Raw genomic sequence first — 16120 nt, forward strand, 5'->3', positions numbered from 1 at the left:
TCGCCATTCGGCCTTACTAATGCCGAGCCCACAGCATGCTCGGTCGAAGACAAGTAAATACGGAGCGGCTCTCCTACAGCCGGTTTGGCCAGCACGGGTAAAGAATTGAGATAAGTCTTCAGTTCCTCGAACGCTCGATCGCATTCCTCATCCCATTGAAACTTGGTAGCCTTGCGCAGAATCCTGAAAAAGGGAAAGCTTCAGTCGGCCGTTCGGGAGATGAATCGTGATAGCGCCGTTATCTGACCGGTGAGGCGTTGTACTTCTCGAAGGTTTCGGGGAGGAGGCATATCTTGCAATGCTTTTACCTTGCTGGGGTTCGCTTCTATGCCCCACTCGGTCACAATATAGCTCAAGAAACGTCCGCCCTTTGCTCCGAACAAGCACTTCTGGGGGTTCAGCTTGACCCTGTATCTCCTCAGCGTCTGGAAAGTTTCTTCTAGATCTGCATAAAGGTCTGCCGCTCGGAAGGATTTGATAAGTATATCGTCCACGTACACTTCCAAGTTGCGCTCGATCTGCTCCCGGAATACCTTATTCATCAACAGCTGATAGGTAGCTCCCACGTTCTTCAGTCCGAACGACATTACGTTGTAACAATAAGTGTCGTCTGCCATGACGAAACTGACTTTTTCTTGGTCTTCTCAGGCGAGCGACACTTGATGGTAGCCCTGATATGCATCCAACATGCATATCAGCTCGCATCTGGTCGTGGAGTCTACCAGTTGATCGATTCAGGGCAAGGGGTAGAAATCCTTTGGGCAGGCCTTGTTCAGATCCCGGAAGTCGATGCAGACTCTCCACTTGTTGCCTGGTTTGGAGACCAGCACCACGTTTGCGAACCAACTCGGGAACTGCACCTCACGTATGTGGCCGGCGTCCAAGAGCTTCTCCACCTCCGCCCGGATGATGATATTCTGTTCGGCACTGAAGTCCCTCTTCCTTTGCTTCACCGGCCGAGGATCCGGTCGGACGTGAATCTCGTGATGCGCTATGCTCGGCGAGACTCCTGGCAGCTCATGGGTCGACCAAGAGAAAATGTCACAGTTTTTCTGCAGGCATTCAATCAGCTTCTTTCTCTGCCTTGTTTTTAGGTCGGCTGCTATGAAAGTCGTGGCCTCCGGTCGGGAAGGGTTGATCTGTACCTCCACTTTTTCTTCATAAACTAGAGAAGGTGATTTTTCGGTTATAGCGTTTACCTCGACTCGTGGCACTTTTCGAGCGGATTTAGCCTCGGCTCGGACCATTTCTACGTAGCATCGCCGGGCTGCAAGCTGATCTCCTCGGACCTCCCCAACTTTATCTTCCACCGGGAACTTGATCTTCTGGCAAAAGGTGGAGACGATCGCTCAGAACTCGTTGAAAGCCGGTCGCCCCAGGATAACATTGTACGTGGAGGGAGCGTCGACCACGATGAAGTTGGCTGTCCGCATTCTTCTGAGTGGCTCCTCCCCCAGCGAGATAGCTTGCCGGACTTGTCCGACCGGCAAAACTTCGTTACCGGTGAACCCGTAGAGGGGGGTTGTCATTGGCAGCAACTCGGCTCGGTCAATTTGTAATTGGTCGAAGGCCTTTCGGAAGATTATGTTGACCGAGCTGCCTGTATCAATAAATATGCGGTGAATAGTATAGTTAGCTATTACCGCTCGGATGATGAGGGCGTCATCATGTGGGACTTCGACTCCCTCGAGGTCCCTTGGCCCAAAGCTGATCTCGGGCCCGTTTGCCCGCTCTTGGCTGCAGCCCACCGCATGGGTCGTCAGCTGCCTGGCGTGCACCTTCCTTGCCTTGTTGGAGTCACCTCCGGTCGGTCCTCTGGCGATGATGTTGATCTCGTCCCTCGAGGCATTTCATCTGTTCTCTTCCTCTCGAGCGGATGGTCGGGGTCGTTCATGCGATGCCCGAGGTTGACTCCTGGGTTGCTGGTGATGTTGCCGCTCGGGGGATCTTCTCTCTACACACCAACCAGGGCTTTGGTGTCCATGTCGCTGATTCGGCGAAGGTGATCGACGGCGGTAGCTCCTTGGTGTAGGATGGACGATCGGGGGGAGGCTCCGACAGTCGCAGGTGTTGTGAGTTGCGGATTGGTGGAGTGAGCAGAACATGAGAGTCCATACCTTCCCTTTTGGCTTAGGCCGATCGGCCACTACTTGTTGAACGGTGTGCAGCCTCGCTTACTGATGGGGACGAGCCATCTCTGCGCGGGGTCCTCTAGGCGGTTGATAATTGGAAGGCGGCTTCCGCTCGGCGGGGACCGGTGGTTCGGCTGGTGCTTCCTTTTTCCTCGCCATTTGAGCTTCCTCTATGTTGATGTACTCATTGGCCTTGTTCAACATGTGGTCGTAGCTGCGAGGCGGCTTTCTGACGAGTGCACGGAAGAAATCCCCGTCCGCAAGCCCCTGTGTAAATGCATTCATCATAGTTTCCGAGGTGGCCGTCGGGATGTCCATGGCCACCTGGTTGAAGCGTTGGATGTAGGCCCGAAGCGACTCCCTCGGTCCTTGTTTGATGGCGAATAGGCTGACGATGGTTTTCTGATAGCGTCTGCTACTCGCGAAGTGGTGGAGAAAAGCCGTGCGGAACTCTTTGAAGCTTGTTATTGATCCGTCCGGCAACCTCTGGAACCACCGTTGTGCCGACCCAGAAAGGGTGGTGAGGAACACTCGACACTTCACCCCATCTGTATATTGATGTAAAGTGGCGGTGTTGTCGAACTTACCCAGATGGTCATCCGGGTCGGTGGTCCCGTTGTATTCTCCGATCGCCGGAGGCGCATAATGCTTTGGTAGTGGGTCTCTCAGGATGGCGTTGAAGAACTGCCGATTGATCCGCTCGGGGGATGAATCCGTCCGGGGCGCCTTGCCCTTCCTAGCATCACGGATAGGCGCCTCGTCGGACGATCCCTGGTTGGCTTGGGCCAATTCTGACGGTGTCTGGAATAGTGCTGGATGGAATGGAATAGGGGCTGCCGACGCGTCTCCTGGTGTGCCGGTCTGCCCCTTGTTCTGAGCCCACGTAGAATATTGTTCCGGTCGGTCTTCCATTTCGTCCGGGGCGCCTTGCCCTTCCTAGCGTCACGGATAGGCGCCTCGTCGGACGATCCCTGGTTGGCTTGGGCCAATTCTGACGGCGTCTGGAATAGTGCTGGATGGAATTGAATAGGGGCGGCCGGTGCGTCTCCTGGTGTGCTGGTCTGCCCCTTGTTCTGAGCCCATGTAGAATATTGTTCCGGTCGGTCTTCCATTACCACTCGGCCTCCAGAGACGGATGCGGCCTGCTGCATTATCCTTTCTGCTTGAGCCTTCTGCTGTTGCTCAACCATCTTTGCGGCTCGCGCTTGAATGAGTGCTTCGAGCTCCTCAGGAGAGAGCGTTACCAGGAGTTGACGTCCAGCTTCTTCCATCTTCTAGGCTCGGATTCAGGTGCGTTCCCACAGATGATACCAATTTGATCTTGTCCGAACGCTGAGTCGACGGATGCTGGGGGCGTGGCACTCTCCGTTGTCTCCGACTGGTGGTGTAGATCTCCGGCGAATCTGCAAAGAAGCCGAGTCGGGAGGGGTTTCCCGGCGACGACCCTCTGACACTCAAGTCAGGCAACGAAGAAGCAAAGTAACGTTACTGTGGCTACAGTGATCAAGATTGCATACCTCCGTCGAAGTCTGGGGTCCTTATATAGGACCTCGAGGAGGCGCAGGCATGCTTCTTGATGCGTGCACGCTTCCCCAAACATACCTCAGTAGGGTTGTGTCAAAAAAGTACGCTTGCCGCCATTCCGCAATCGTCCGAGCATATCCCGGATGTGATGGTGGAAGCTTCTACCGTACGATATTCTGTCCGCTTCGGCCGCTGTCCATGCTGTTTGTCGACAGCAGGTGTCTCGAGGATGAAGCTACCAGCTGTCCTTTTTGTCTCCTAGCGCTCTTATCTGTTCCCGGGCCGAGCGGAATGGCCGCTCGGCGCTCATGTCCTCCAAGAAGCCCTATTCACGTGTTTGACTGGGATTGCGGATTACTATCCTAGCCGCTCGGCTTAAATACTCTTTCTACCTTGAGCATCAGAAACCCACCCCATGGTCGGGTTGTCTTTTGTCCGGTCGCCTGGGAGACCCGGACCAGGCGCTCGATTGGCCGGATGTCCGGGGATGATCCGCCAGTCCGCTCGGCACGACCTTGGTGTTGACCACCTTAATCGTTAACCTCCACGTGTCGTTGACCTCCCGCCAATGAGGGCTCCCCGTCCTTACCACCGGATCAACTAGCTATATATTTACATAGGATTTTTCCTTTTAAAAAACATTCATATTTGGTAGAACCATTGATCATAGTTGGTCCCATTTTACTTGGCGATAATGAGTTAGCATGTGTTTGGATAAAATGTTTATTGAGAAAATCATATTTGGACAAAATCTAGACTCTAAACCTTAAAATCCTAAACCCTAAAAATAAATTATCACATTAGCAAGTGCCCATGGGTTTGATATATATATATATATATATATATATATATATATATATATATATATATTATAGTATTAAATAAAAAATCAAAACGAAAAAAGTTTATGTGCCCATGGAGTGTGTAGGATAACAAAATTATATATAGAATATTATCCTAAGAATCTTACTACGCACACCCTGTGCATACCTCAAACATTTTTCCAATTCGTTTATTTTTTTTCTTAATACTATAATCCAACCCTTAAATCCTAAGGACAAAATCTGATTGGTATAACCAGTTGCTTAAAAAAAAATTAAAAAAAGTTATGGACGTTGTCTCGGACAAACTTTGAAGCACAACATCCCTATGGATGCGGACTTCATTGACGACAATGGCCGATCTAGGTGCCTCGATTAATTTAGTAGCTATTTTTTTTAACTCCGAATTAGATTTTTTTCTTTAAGGTTTAGAGATTGGGTTATAATGTTCAAACTAAAAAAAATTTATATGCTAACAGAGAATATATTTAGAGTCTTAATAGTATTTTATTTATTTATTTTTTTCAGCTCCGATATTAAGTCAATTAAATTTTATTTTTAAGATTTAGAGATTGAGTTACAATATTTAAGTTAAAAAAAAAAATCAAAACTAAAATTTTTTTAGATAGTATAGTATATGTATTTAGTATTTAGGATTTTAAAAAATATTATTATTTTTAAAACATAATAATAATAATAATAATAATAATAATAATAATAATAAATAATATCGAGGCACTTGGAATAATTCCAAATGCCTCAACTACTCAAGCATAGGGTTGCAAATGAATTAAGCGTTCATGAACAAGCTTGATGTTCGGCTTGGTAAAAATTTGTTTATATTCGTTCAATATACACAAGATTAATTAAATAAACAAGCTTGAACAGATCGTTAAACTAAACAAACAAGTTTGAACACATATGTGTTCAGCTCATTAACGTTCATGAACAACGTTTGTGAACAATGTTCACGAAACATATTCATTAATAAAATTCTTTTCAATATGCTAAATAAATAATAAAATAAAATAAATTAAACAAATAAATTTAAATTATTAAGCTCAATAACTAATCAAACAACTAAAGTTATCAAACAATCAAATAGGCTTGAATTGTGAGCTCGATAACATCTAAAGAAACCAAACTTGAACCAAGCTCAAGCCAAGCTTTGAATTGAGAGCTCGATAACATTTAAACAAACTAAGCCCAAATCAAGCTCAAGTTCATAAAAAATAAACCAAGCAAACTTGAATAATCATTTCAAAAAGTTAGTTTATTTTAAACTCAGCTCGACTCGACTATCTTATCAAACAAACTTGAACACCCTAAATATCGACTTGGCTCGTTTACAACCCTACTCAAGCACGGACTATTCCTAACTGTTCCACAGTGAACGGTCCCCAGGGTAACAAACCCAATCAATTTGCTAGATTAAACCAACCGACCTGACTGACAGGTTCAGAATAAACATTCAGATGAGCATTTAAAAAAACAAAAAAAAAAAAGGAACAAATCCACTATAATCTTTATTAGTAAAATTCAAGCACCGAGATGTCTACCAGGTTCTTTGCAAGTGTTTAGAGAAATTCAAGTTTATTGCTGTGGAGAAGTGTTGAAATTTAGGAAGATAAAAAGTGGACAGTTCTGGGATAAACACTTAAGACTGTTACTTTTCTTGGATCCATCCTATATAGAACATACATCACTACAAATATTAGAATCCTGATAAGTTACTTATCAAAGTGATCATTAACTCCGAACGTCTAGGAATTTTGCACACCAATCCTAAACAGCATAAGCTTAAATCAGAAATTACAAGTTGTTAATGAATCCTTGAGCTTAAATCTACATTTACGAAGCGCAGATGAAATGCATTTAAATGGATGACAACTAAAAGATCATCTGATCACTCAGAAGGCGAAGATACAGGGCATGCTTCAACTTGTACTGGTGCAATGCTCTCAAGGTCCACCAATATAGTTTGCATGTGAGGTCGATTAGAGCCTTCAAAGTCAACACACAATTCACATAGTTTCGCTAATTTAAAAGCATGGTTCAATTGATATCGATTGCCAAGTTTTGGATCCATGAATGCACGCAACTTTCTCTCAGCAGTTAAGTAGCGATGAGCGTACGAGAGCAAGGATTGTTCATTACGTGGTCGGTTACGATCAAACACCTTCCGACCAGAAAGCAGTTGAAGCATTATGATCCCAAATGCATACACATCAGATTTTGCATCCAGATGACCTGATCAAGAAGATTATAAATATGCATATATAATCAGAAAGTAGAAAAAAAAATTAGGTACTCAACAAACTAGGTGATATTATCACATCAATTCTAGATGACTAATTAACACCCTAAAGGTGTTCACTTATATAAAGCATGACTTTTGATGTGTACAGTGAAGGATCAATATAAGCAAGAAGCTATCACTTTGAAGATTATTAATCAAGCTGAAGAGTGTTATCAATCAATTAGCTATACAGTTTTATCTTCTGAAAAAAAGAAGATAGTAAAATAATATAACGAACCAGTCATAGCATACTGGGGATCTACATATCCAGCCGTGCCCATGAGTTGAGTTGACACTCTAGTTGCTCCATCGGTTGGGCCTTCTCTCGAACACCCCAAGCCAGAAAGCTTTACATTGAACTCCTAGGTAGAAAAATGAAAACATCTTATTTGTGACACCTTTTTCCAAGAAGTAATTAGCTGGGTTGAAGGAGGCTAAGGTTTACACACCCGGTCAAGAAGGATGACAGATGGTTTGATGACGCGATGAATGATGTTGTTCTCTGGTGTATGCAGAAATGCAAGTGCTCTAGCAGCACCCGTTGCTATTTTAATCCTTTGCTCCCACGAGAGTGGCTTATCACCTGTCAAAACATACAACACAACGCTTTCATTATTGCCTCTAATTCCTCACGTCTATAGGGCCATTATGCCAAGAAAATCAATATACATTCTTACATAAAATCTAAGATTTATTGTGGCATTACCGAAGGTTTAGACAAAAAAGAAGTTTTGTTTTTTTGGTACTTCTACTTGGACACTACAAGCATGCATGTATGCCCCATCATTTCTAAATGCATAAAAAGGTATATACCTCAGAAGTAATGCCAATTAAACCAATTAAAACATTTCAAAGCTCATTGAGTATATATTTAATAGGAGGACGAAGAGGACCTACCATTGAATTTTTAATTGACTTTCCAAAATCATGCATCGAAAATCCACTTCCACATTAGGATAGTGATTCCCTTTCAGGTCAGCAATCTAGCCTACATGGCTCCACTGCACGTGAGCAGATCCACCCCATGTGGCTGAGTTGCAGTTCTTCACTCAGCTTTGTCTCGAGCCCCCTATACGACTTGGCACCCCTAGTCACCCATATAGCTCGGCATCCCAAATTTCTCATGCGACTTGGCCACCCAAGTCCTTCCTATAGCTTCACCTCCAGAATACCCCATGTGACTTGGTACTCGAGTCCCTAAAGTACTCTACTTTGGATTGTTCTTGAGCTCCGTACTTAAGTCTCCCCTCCAAACATTATGGATTCCCCCGAGCCCCCCATGTTGGGTCTGACCTCTTGATAAACCGTAGGGATGATCCATTAACAGGACATGATCTTCGTAGGAATGAGTTTAAGAATCCATAAGCTGTGGTGTAGGAGCTGACAATTTTGACTCAGGTAGACCTTATTGTTAGAGCTTGTATTTTACTCTCCTCCTTTCTTTATATCTGCTAGAGTTAATCTTTACTTTGCATAAGAAAGATATTTTTCAAGTCGATTAATGGAAATATTTTTAATTAGTATACACATATTTGAAAGTAATAAGAAACCGTATTGGCATAACATAAGAAGGTATAAAAAATTGTATCGTTTTGATAAGAGACTGCTTGATATTTTAAACCTTAGCTAACTTCCTCTTGGACTCTCAAGTGTTATATCTTGAGGAACCACCAAAGAAAACAAATCAAACATACAAAGGTTCAATATCACCATACAAACAACATTAACTTTTCCCTAATATTATCCTTCTTTCTGTCAATTAGTATTACCAAAATATTGTATCTACCTATTTTATTAAGTTTACTTGGAGAATCTTCATCGAAAAATAAAATTTTATCGACACATCCTATTTAACTCCCTAGAGCTGAACAGCCTAATATGAAGGTTTGGTTTTCTAAGGTAAGCTACTAACATGAGCAGCACAAAATGTGCTTAACAAGTCTTTATCAATTGCATAAAGAGATGTGATGCAACCTCCTTAGTTGAGTTTTTAAAAGGGCAATCATGTACAAATGAAAAGAGCAAAATAAGTATAATCAGGAACCCTTTTGCAGCTCATTTGGAGATTGGAATAACAAAATCATATGAAATTGAATTTCTAATCATAACATTCTATCACTTTCCTAGTTTTGAAAACCAAGTAGAAATTAGAATACTAACATTATAAAAGTTAAGGATTTGAAAATATGATCAATGTTTATTAAATTTGTGTTGAGAAGACCAGAGAATTATATGACCAACAAATTCTATTACAATCCATACATCCCTACTCCCTATGATTCAAACCTTGAAAAATGAATGTGTCAATTTTACATGAAACTATATCTATGAATTGGAGTATGATTCTTATATATTCTTTTATAAAATGGAATTAGATCTTTTTCACATAGGAACTTAGTATCAAGCAAGTTAGAAAAATAAATTTTTATTGAGCACAAAAAAGTAAATACAACTCCTTGGTCCTATTTTATATATCGGCCCAACAATACCATGACCAGTCCCCGTACAAGTTTTGAACCTGATTTTGTGGGTCAAAGCCTGACAAAACCTATTCTTTGGAGTATCCAAGTTTTTTTTTTTCCTTCAAACAACAAGCCTATCCTTTGGAAAATCCAACTTCTCTAATCCATCCCGAGAAAATCTTTCATAATTCAGTGCTGGGAAAGAGTTTAAGGAAAAATTCTAATAGGAGACACATGCCTTACCAAATAGATCCTCCTGAAAAGGCACAAAAACTCAAACCACGAGTTGCAGACACTACCATTAACTACTTGTCTAAATAACTAGATACTGGCAACAGATCATAGCAATATATAGCAAGTTACATTTTAATAATTTAGTCTTATGAGGTAATTGGCAAACAAAAGAGCACTAGATTTGAAATAATACTCACGTTTATTGAGGGATTGTTCCAAGTCTCCATTATTCATCAACTCATAGACAAGCATAATCTCATCGTCTTCATTACAGAACCCCAAGAGCTCGATAAGATTAGGATGTCTCATATTGCATAGAACATTCATCTCATTCTGTGCAAAAGAAGAAAGCCAACAGTCCGATATTTAGTCTCAATATTTCTTAAGCACACATCAAACAATTGTAATAATACGAATGACCATAATTCTAATTTAATAAAAGAACAATGATAATCTTACTATTGATTTTCCTTAGAGCATATGATACATCAACCAGGCTCCTCTTAGCCCATCAAGGAACAGTTATAAGTAACAAATGCAGAAAAGTCATTAAGCAAAAATTTGATAATTATTATAAGGCTGAGATTGCATACAAACTTTGGGTAAACCCTCAGCACTGGACTGTAAGAAGCAAAATCACAATGGCCATAAAGAAAAACAGTGAGCAAACTATAATAGTCAGAATTGAATAGGTAACCACCTCCCACTCCTGTAAACCGTCTGCATAGGATTCCCATTTCTTAACAGCGACAGGAATATTATCCACTATGCCTCTGTACACAATGGTGAATTCTCCTCTGCCAATAATGTTCTCTTCTGCAAAGCGATTTGTGGCCGCCCTCAATTTGTTGAACCTAAAGATCCGGAGTTGTCCTTCCTGACTAACTTCAGCTTGTTCAGATGCATCACTTATTTGATCTTTGAGACTTTTTCTAGATTTGAAGAATCGATAGAGTGCATCTTTGACCCCATGGTTTCTATTTGTTCCCCTCCCTGATCGACATGAGGAAACAATTAGTGTCAATGTGCTAAAAAATAATTTAATTTAGTCAAACATCATAGTGGTATATTCTAAGAGCATCCACATTAGTTACCCTATCCAAAGATTTTATCCTAAATTTTGGATAGGATAGTTAAAAAAACCTTTGCATCAGCTACCCTATCCATTCTCTAAATTTTTCATTTATGAATAATAAATGAATGGATTCCATTCTTTAAAAAATAAATTTTTCTTTAAATTTAAGGAATGGATTCCATTCCCTAAACATTATGGAGGAGAGAGAAAAAATAAATAAGCTGATATATGGTGTAGTAAAAAATGGATATCCAAATTTAATAAAGTAACTTTTTTACCCTGAATTATGCATTTTAGATAAGGAAGCTGGTGTGCATGCTCTAACATAGAACTAAATCACTAGATAAGATTTATACAGTCAATCATAAATATTTGAGATAAAGATATCATTGTTTTAAAAATTAGATAACTAGTTGCAAGAAATAAATTTTGTATATGGCATGTGTATTTAGTAGTAGCACTTTCAACCTCTAATTTATTCTACTAATATTAATTACTCAATACTTTTTATCCTCTTTCAATACTTTCTATCCTCTCTCTCATTAAGTTGGGGAGAGAATAAACTCAAAAATAAGAAGTTAATCTATCTTGAGATATGTGTTAAAGTAGCCAAGTGTATCCTCAAGATCAAGATAAGGGTTAAAATCTCAATTGTCATGCCAAAGTTTCAGTGGCTAACTAAAATGGTACAGTTTTGGTATTATACCGTATCATGTTGATATGATTTTGAGACTTTATATAATTCAGAATATAAGCATATAAAAATTAAAATTTTATTTACATAAACATTTAACAGCAATAGATATAATAGATTTATAACTACATTATCAAATAATATTTAACATAATATTTTTTCTCTGATTTTTTTCTTAATTAATTATCTAGTGTTCATGTTCTAAGCAAGTTTCCCAGTGCATGAACTTTAAGGAGATAATCTTTCTTGATTGTTTCACTCAATGATTAAAATACTGTTCCGTGCTGTCCGACACGGATGGATTTTACTGTTCCGCCACAGGAGCGAAATCGGCACTAGAGGCAAGATAATTTCGTGCGTCACGCGACAAAAGACAGAAGGAATTAGCAGCGGCGAGGCGATGGCGAGGAGGCGGCAGCGAGGCAGTAAGTATGATTTCAATTTGACCTAAACAAGCGAAGGCAGCGTACCGGAGGCGACGGAGGCATACCAGAGGCGTCAAAGGTGTTGTAGGACACCTCCGGCGCCGTCGGAAGAGTCGCAAGAACAGGCGTCCCAAGGGCGCCGCCGATCCTTTTGCAGAAGCCACGGTGCAAAAGCTACGGAGGTGTGGCGTCGCGGGATGCCTACGGTAGCTCCGGAAGCGTTGCTAGACACCTCCGGCGTTGCGCACCCGTTGTTCGACGAAAAAGAAATTAAACGAATGATTTAATTAATTCATACATATCCCAACTTGTGTGATATTTCGAAGAGGCTTTTATAAGCTCTAATTAAATTTATCCCAATAAAATATAAAAAATATATTTAAAATTTAAAAAATAGATAAATTTTATTAATTAATATTCTAAAAAAATATTTTTACTATTTTAAATTTTATTTAAAAATTCTAAAAACTTCTAAAAAAATCTATTTTTTTTAATAAATAATATTTATATTCTGATAATTTATTATTATTAATTTTAACTAATTTACTATTTAAGTGGTGTTAGTTCAAATCCAACTTCTAGTGATGAATCAAGACATGTGGAGAAATCAATATCAATATTGCATGTGATGATTATTTAATCTGAGCATTGAAGAACTATGGAGTTGACCTAAGCAGAATGTTGCAAGAACCAATGCTTCCATCTGATTCACGCCACTCCTTTTGGTATTAGTAAGATAGCATATTATGATGTATCAATTTTAATTCAAGTTATTGATAGATTAATTGAAGGGGAGCCTTGGCGCAACGGTAAAGTTGTTATCATGTGACCAAAAGGTCACGGGTTCGAATCCTGGAAACAGCCTCTTGCAAAAAGCAGGGTAAGGCTGCGTACAATGGATCCTTCCCTAGGACCCCGTATAGTAGGAGCTTCGTGCACTGGGCTGTCATTTTTATTGATAGATTAATTCTCTTTAAAGAAAATTATATTTAATTATTTTTTCTAACCATATAAAGTTGTCCAATAATTGAGAATCTATATTATATCAATATACAACTTATTTTGAAATTATACATCATAAACATATTTATCTAATAATTACTATATATAAATAAAAAAATATTGAAACCGTATTGGCACGGCATGATGAAACCCTATTATTACGGTCTAAGATCGAAACCTCAGCATGGGTCGAGATTTTAAACCTTGGTTTCACGATATATTTTAGCATTGATTTTTTTTTTCCATCTACTTGTCCAATACCACAATTTTTTTCTTGAATTCATTTATCATATATCATTCAAGGATATAGGTTAATCTAAGACATGTGGATATCCTAAAGGCACAAATATGAAATAGGTCAAGATCCATACACGTGGACCCCAGAGGATCCAACACTAAAATCATGAGGTCTATGACCATTAGAACCATGACCACAACTCTCCATTATATTATATCCTATTAAATATTTTTAAATTATTAATAATTATTTAATGACAAAAAGTAATTGTTTAATAAAAAATGCATTAATATAAATTTAAAATTAAAGCTTACCTAAATGCAAAGAAGTGCATTGTCAGAATCGTGATATGCTTACAATGTTGTCGTCACCACCGTAATGAATTATAAAGATTAAGGAGAGAGATTATTATAACATAGATAATAAAATAATAAAGTTATAGAGATTAGTGAGAAAATTAGAATGAACGTAAGTTTAGAAAATGAGAGACAAGAGAGTGACTTGAGAGTATGATGAGTTAAGTGTATGAAAATCAGAGTTGTTTGTATAAAGGATGAGGGGTGGGATTGAGAATATTTCTAGGAAAATTTTAGGAATTTTTCAAAGTTAATTTGGTAATTTTAGGTAAAAGTTAACCCAATAACGCCCAAGATTCTAGCTATTTAATTTGCCCCTAGAATTGAATCGAGTAGACCCAACATGCAGGCTGTGCCTTGTCTACAAGTCAAGCTACCCTCCCATTGTAATCAAGTTGGGTTAATTCTACTCCAATTTCCACTCCTACACGGCCCACACCTTAATTCTGTTAAAAATTAATTTTGAGAATTAATGAATATGCATGCTGAGAATTAAAGCACATGCATGCATTGTATGGTTTCAAGGATCTAGTAAATGATGATCAAATTTATCAAGTAATAACTAATGTCATTCTAGAACTATCTATCATGTATTTATAAGATTGTAGTGGTTACACCACAAATATAGTCAATATGAGATAATCCATCAGATTTTGATACTGTTAAGTTGTTCTATACTTCAAAATCTATTAAATTCATGCTATGGTTACTTTTTATCTTTTTCTTATATGAACATGTTATGTTTATTTCTTTGTTTAAGATAGCATGTGTAAATCTTACTTGCTGCATTTTATTTAGTATAGAACCTTTACTTCTGTGCATATGAACTATGATTAGATGGAGGCAGTAAACACTATGTACAGCCACTAGGAAACAACTAATCAAGGAATCAAAAAGTGGGATAAACTATGCCACCTAAGCTAACAGATATATATGTGCTTTTGTAATAAGACCAAAACATCACTAATCCTACTTGATCCAACTAAGCTTAAAAATTTACGGATATGAAACTGTCGTTGGATTCAGATTTTTATAGTTTCACTCATGAAACTCATGTCTAGTTGAATTTCTCATAAAGCCGGAGGAACCATAACCATTACACTTGCACCCCTATTATCCAGCTTTAGAGTTTAGAGTGGCTTATGAAATTTCATGGGAGAATCTCATTGTGTTTATGATGGACTTCTACAAACGACATTCTTATAAGAGAAAGAATTAGTTGATTACCAGAACTTGATGGAGCATTTTGCACAGGGTCTCCATAGTTAGAATGTTGAGGTTGATCCTTTCTAGTCCACCGTCTTCTTTCCTGAGAAACCACACAAGTTGGAAATATTATAAACATAGAAGTTTACATTTAAAGGATACTGCAAACAACATAATGGGATTATGTTGTGATGGAGACTAGGATTTAAATAAAATAACATGGACAGGGAAGACAATGAGTCATGACAGGTTAATGTGTTCTGAGTTTTTAATTACATGTATTATGCATTTGAAAATTTGCTACTAATCGTACAGCTATACCATCCGATGAATTCCTCTAGAATCACAAATTCAAATCTTGAAAATTAAGAAAAAATTAGGAATGATTCCAAATGAACATGTTGCATCTTTCATAATGAACTTATGTAATGAGGTAAAGAAAGAGACATCGTACCGACGACCCTTTGTAGTAAAAAGGAGATTATGCTCACCTCAAGTGCCCCTCACAATCCATCCCCAGGTTATGTAAATGGGAGTAAATCAGCCGACATCATACCAACACTTGGACCGTTTGTAGCAAAAGGGGATTACACTCACCTCAAGTGTCTCTCACCGCCCGCCTCCAGATTATATAGATGGAGGTAAATTATGAGATCAGTTTATAGCCGGCTGCTCAAATGGTTAGGAGGTGGGAGGAGTTTTTTTCCCGAGGACATGCGACACAAATGATCACAATATAAACCATAGTATCCACACTTGGACCCTGATAGTCCTAGTGGAGACCCAAGATTTCCATTGATCACAATATAAACCAAAGTATTCACACGGTAAAATCTGAGATGGCAATTGAAAGAATCAATCTCAAGAAGTCTGGGACGCCCAACATGAAAAATAAAATTTGTGCAAAACAGAAGATACAGAAGAAACGGTGGCAAAGCTGGTGGTGATGATGAAGAAGATGAAACCGAAGCAGTCTGCTATGAAGAAGAAACTCGCCTCAAGAACAAAGCTGGAACTGATCTGCCGAACACGAACGAAGAACTCATTGCAATACTGCAGAACAAGAACCACGGTGAGGCAAAGGCAGATTTGTAAGAGCTAGAACAAATCGGATGAGGAATCGCGACAAAGAAACTGCAGAATAGTGAGTAGGATCTAAAAGAAGTACCCTTCTCGAAAAATCGGGATGAAGTCGGCCTCTTCCCTTCACAAAGGCTTGACCTAGGGGATCATTGAACGTTGCCCGAGAAGACCAAAAGATTATTACGAGAAGGCTTCGTTACGGGACGAATATATTCCTTTTGAATTACGGGACGAATATGCTGGAGTTAGCTTTGCAAATGCATAAGCATTCCAAAGTTTCTCTCTTTGCTGGCCAATTCTCATCGAAGCTAGGAAAAATATCTTCTCATACGTTGATCTTTTCAATTTCATAATTTACCTCTTTACAGTGTAGGGTGGCTCAGAGCCATCATATATATAACCTTTTACCAAATTAAACTTTCTAGGATGCCTCGGGACATAACCAAGTTGGTCATCACAGGTTAGATGGTACATTTACAGAAATAGTTAAGGATTCCCAGTAAAGTCGTACATAAAATATTCTTCTATATGATGGCCTATTCAATTTTTTAATTTATCTCTCTACAGAC

At 39.4% G+C, this 16120-nt stretch overlaps 1 protein-coding gene across 1 annotated transcript; it reads right to left on the minus strand.

The window, feature by feature from the left end:
* Window positions 1-6128: 6128 nt before the first annotated feature.
* LOC122052283 (probable serine/threonine-protein kinase PBL1) lies at window positions 6129-15740 on the minus strand. The gene is made up of 8 exons (XM_042613735.1): window positions 15637-15740; window positions 15465-15521; window positions 14490-14571; window positions 10173-10465; window positions 9670-9805; window positions 7226-7359; window positions 7015-7138; window positions 6129-6727 (listed from the first exon to the last, which is right to left on the minus strand). Exons 5-8 carry the CDS (start codon window positions 9797-9799, stop codon window positions 6384-6386), a joined length of 732 nt encoding a protein of 243 aa, XP_042469669.1. The 5' UTR covers window positions 9800-9805; window positions 10173-10465; window positions 14490-14571; window positions 15465-15521; window positions 15637-15740; the 3' UTR covers window positions 6129-6383.
* Window positions 15741-16120: the final 380 nt, after the last annotated feature.

Source organism: Zingiber officinale, chromosome 3A (genome assembly GCF_018446385.1).
Source record: "Zingiber officinale cultivar Zhangliang chromosome 3A, Zo_v1.1, whole genome shotgun sequence".
NCBI classification, from domain to species: Eukaryota; Viridiplantae; Streptophyta; class Magnoliopsida; order Zingiberales; family Zingiberaceae; genus Zingiber; species Zingiber officinale.

Excerpts from the sequence above, each read along its gene's own strand:
- LOC122052283 (XM_042613735.1), bottom strand. The coding sequence starts at position 9,799 with ATGAATGTTCTATGCAATATGAGACATCCTAATCTTATCGAGCTCTTG. Across the intron at positions 7,360-9,669 it reads GGAACAATCCCTCAATAAAC|GTGATAAGCCACTCTCGTGG; the intron begins GTGAGTATTATT and ends ATGTTTTGACAG. Across the intron at positions 7,139-7,225 it reads CTGTCATCCTTCTTGACCGG|GAGTTCAATGTAAAGCTTTC; the intron begins GTGTGTAAACCT and ends TTTTCTACCTAG.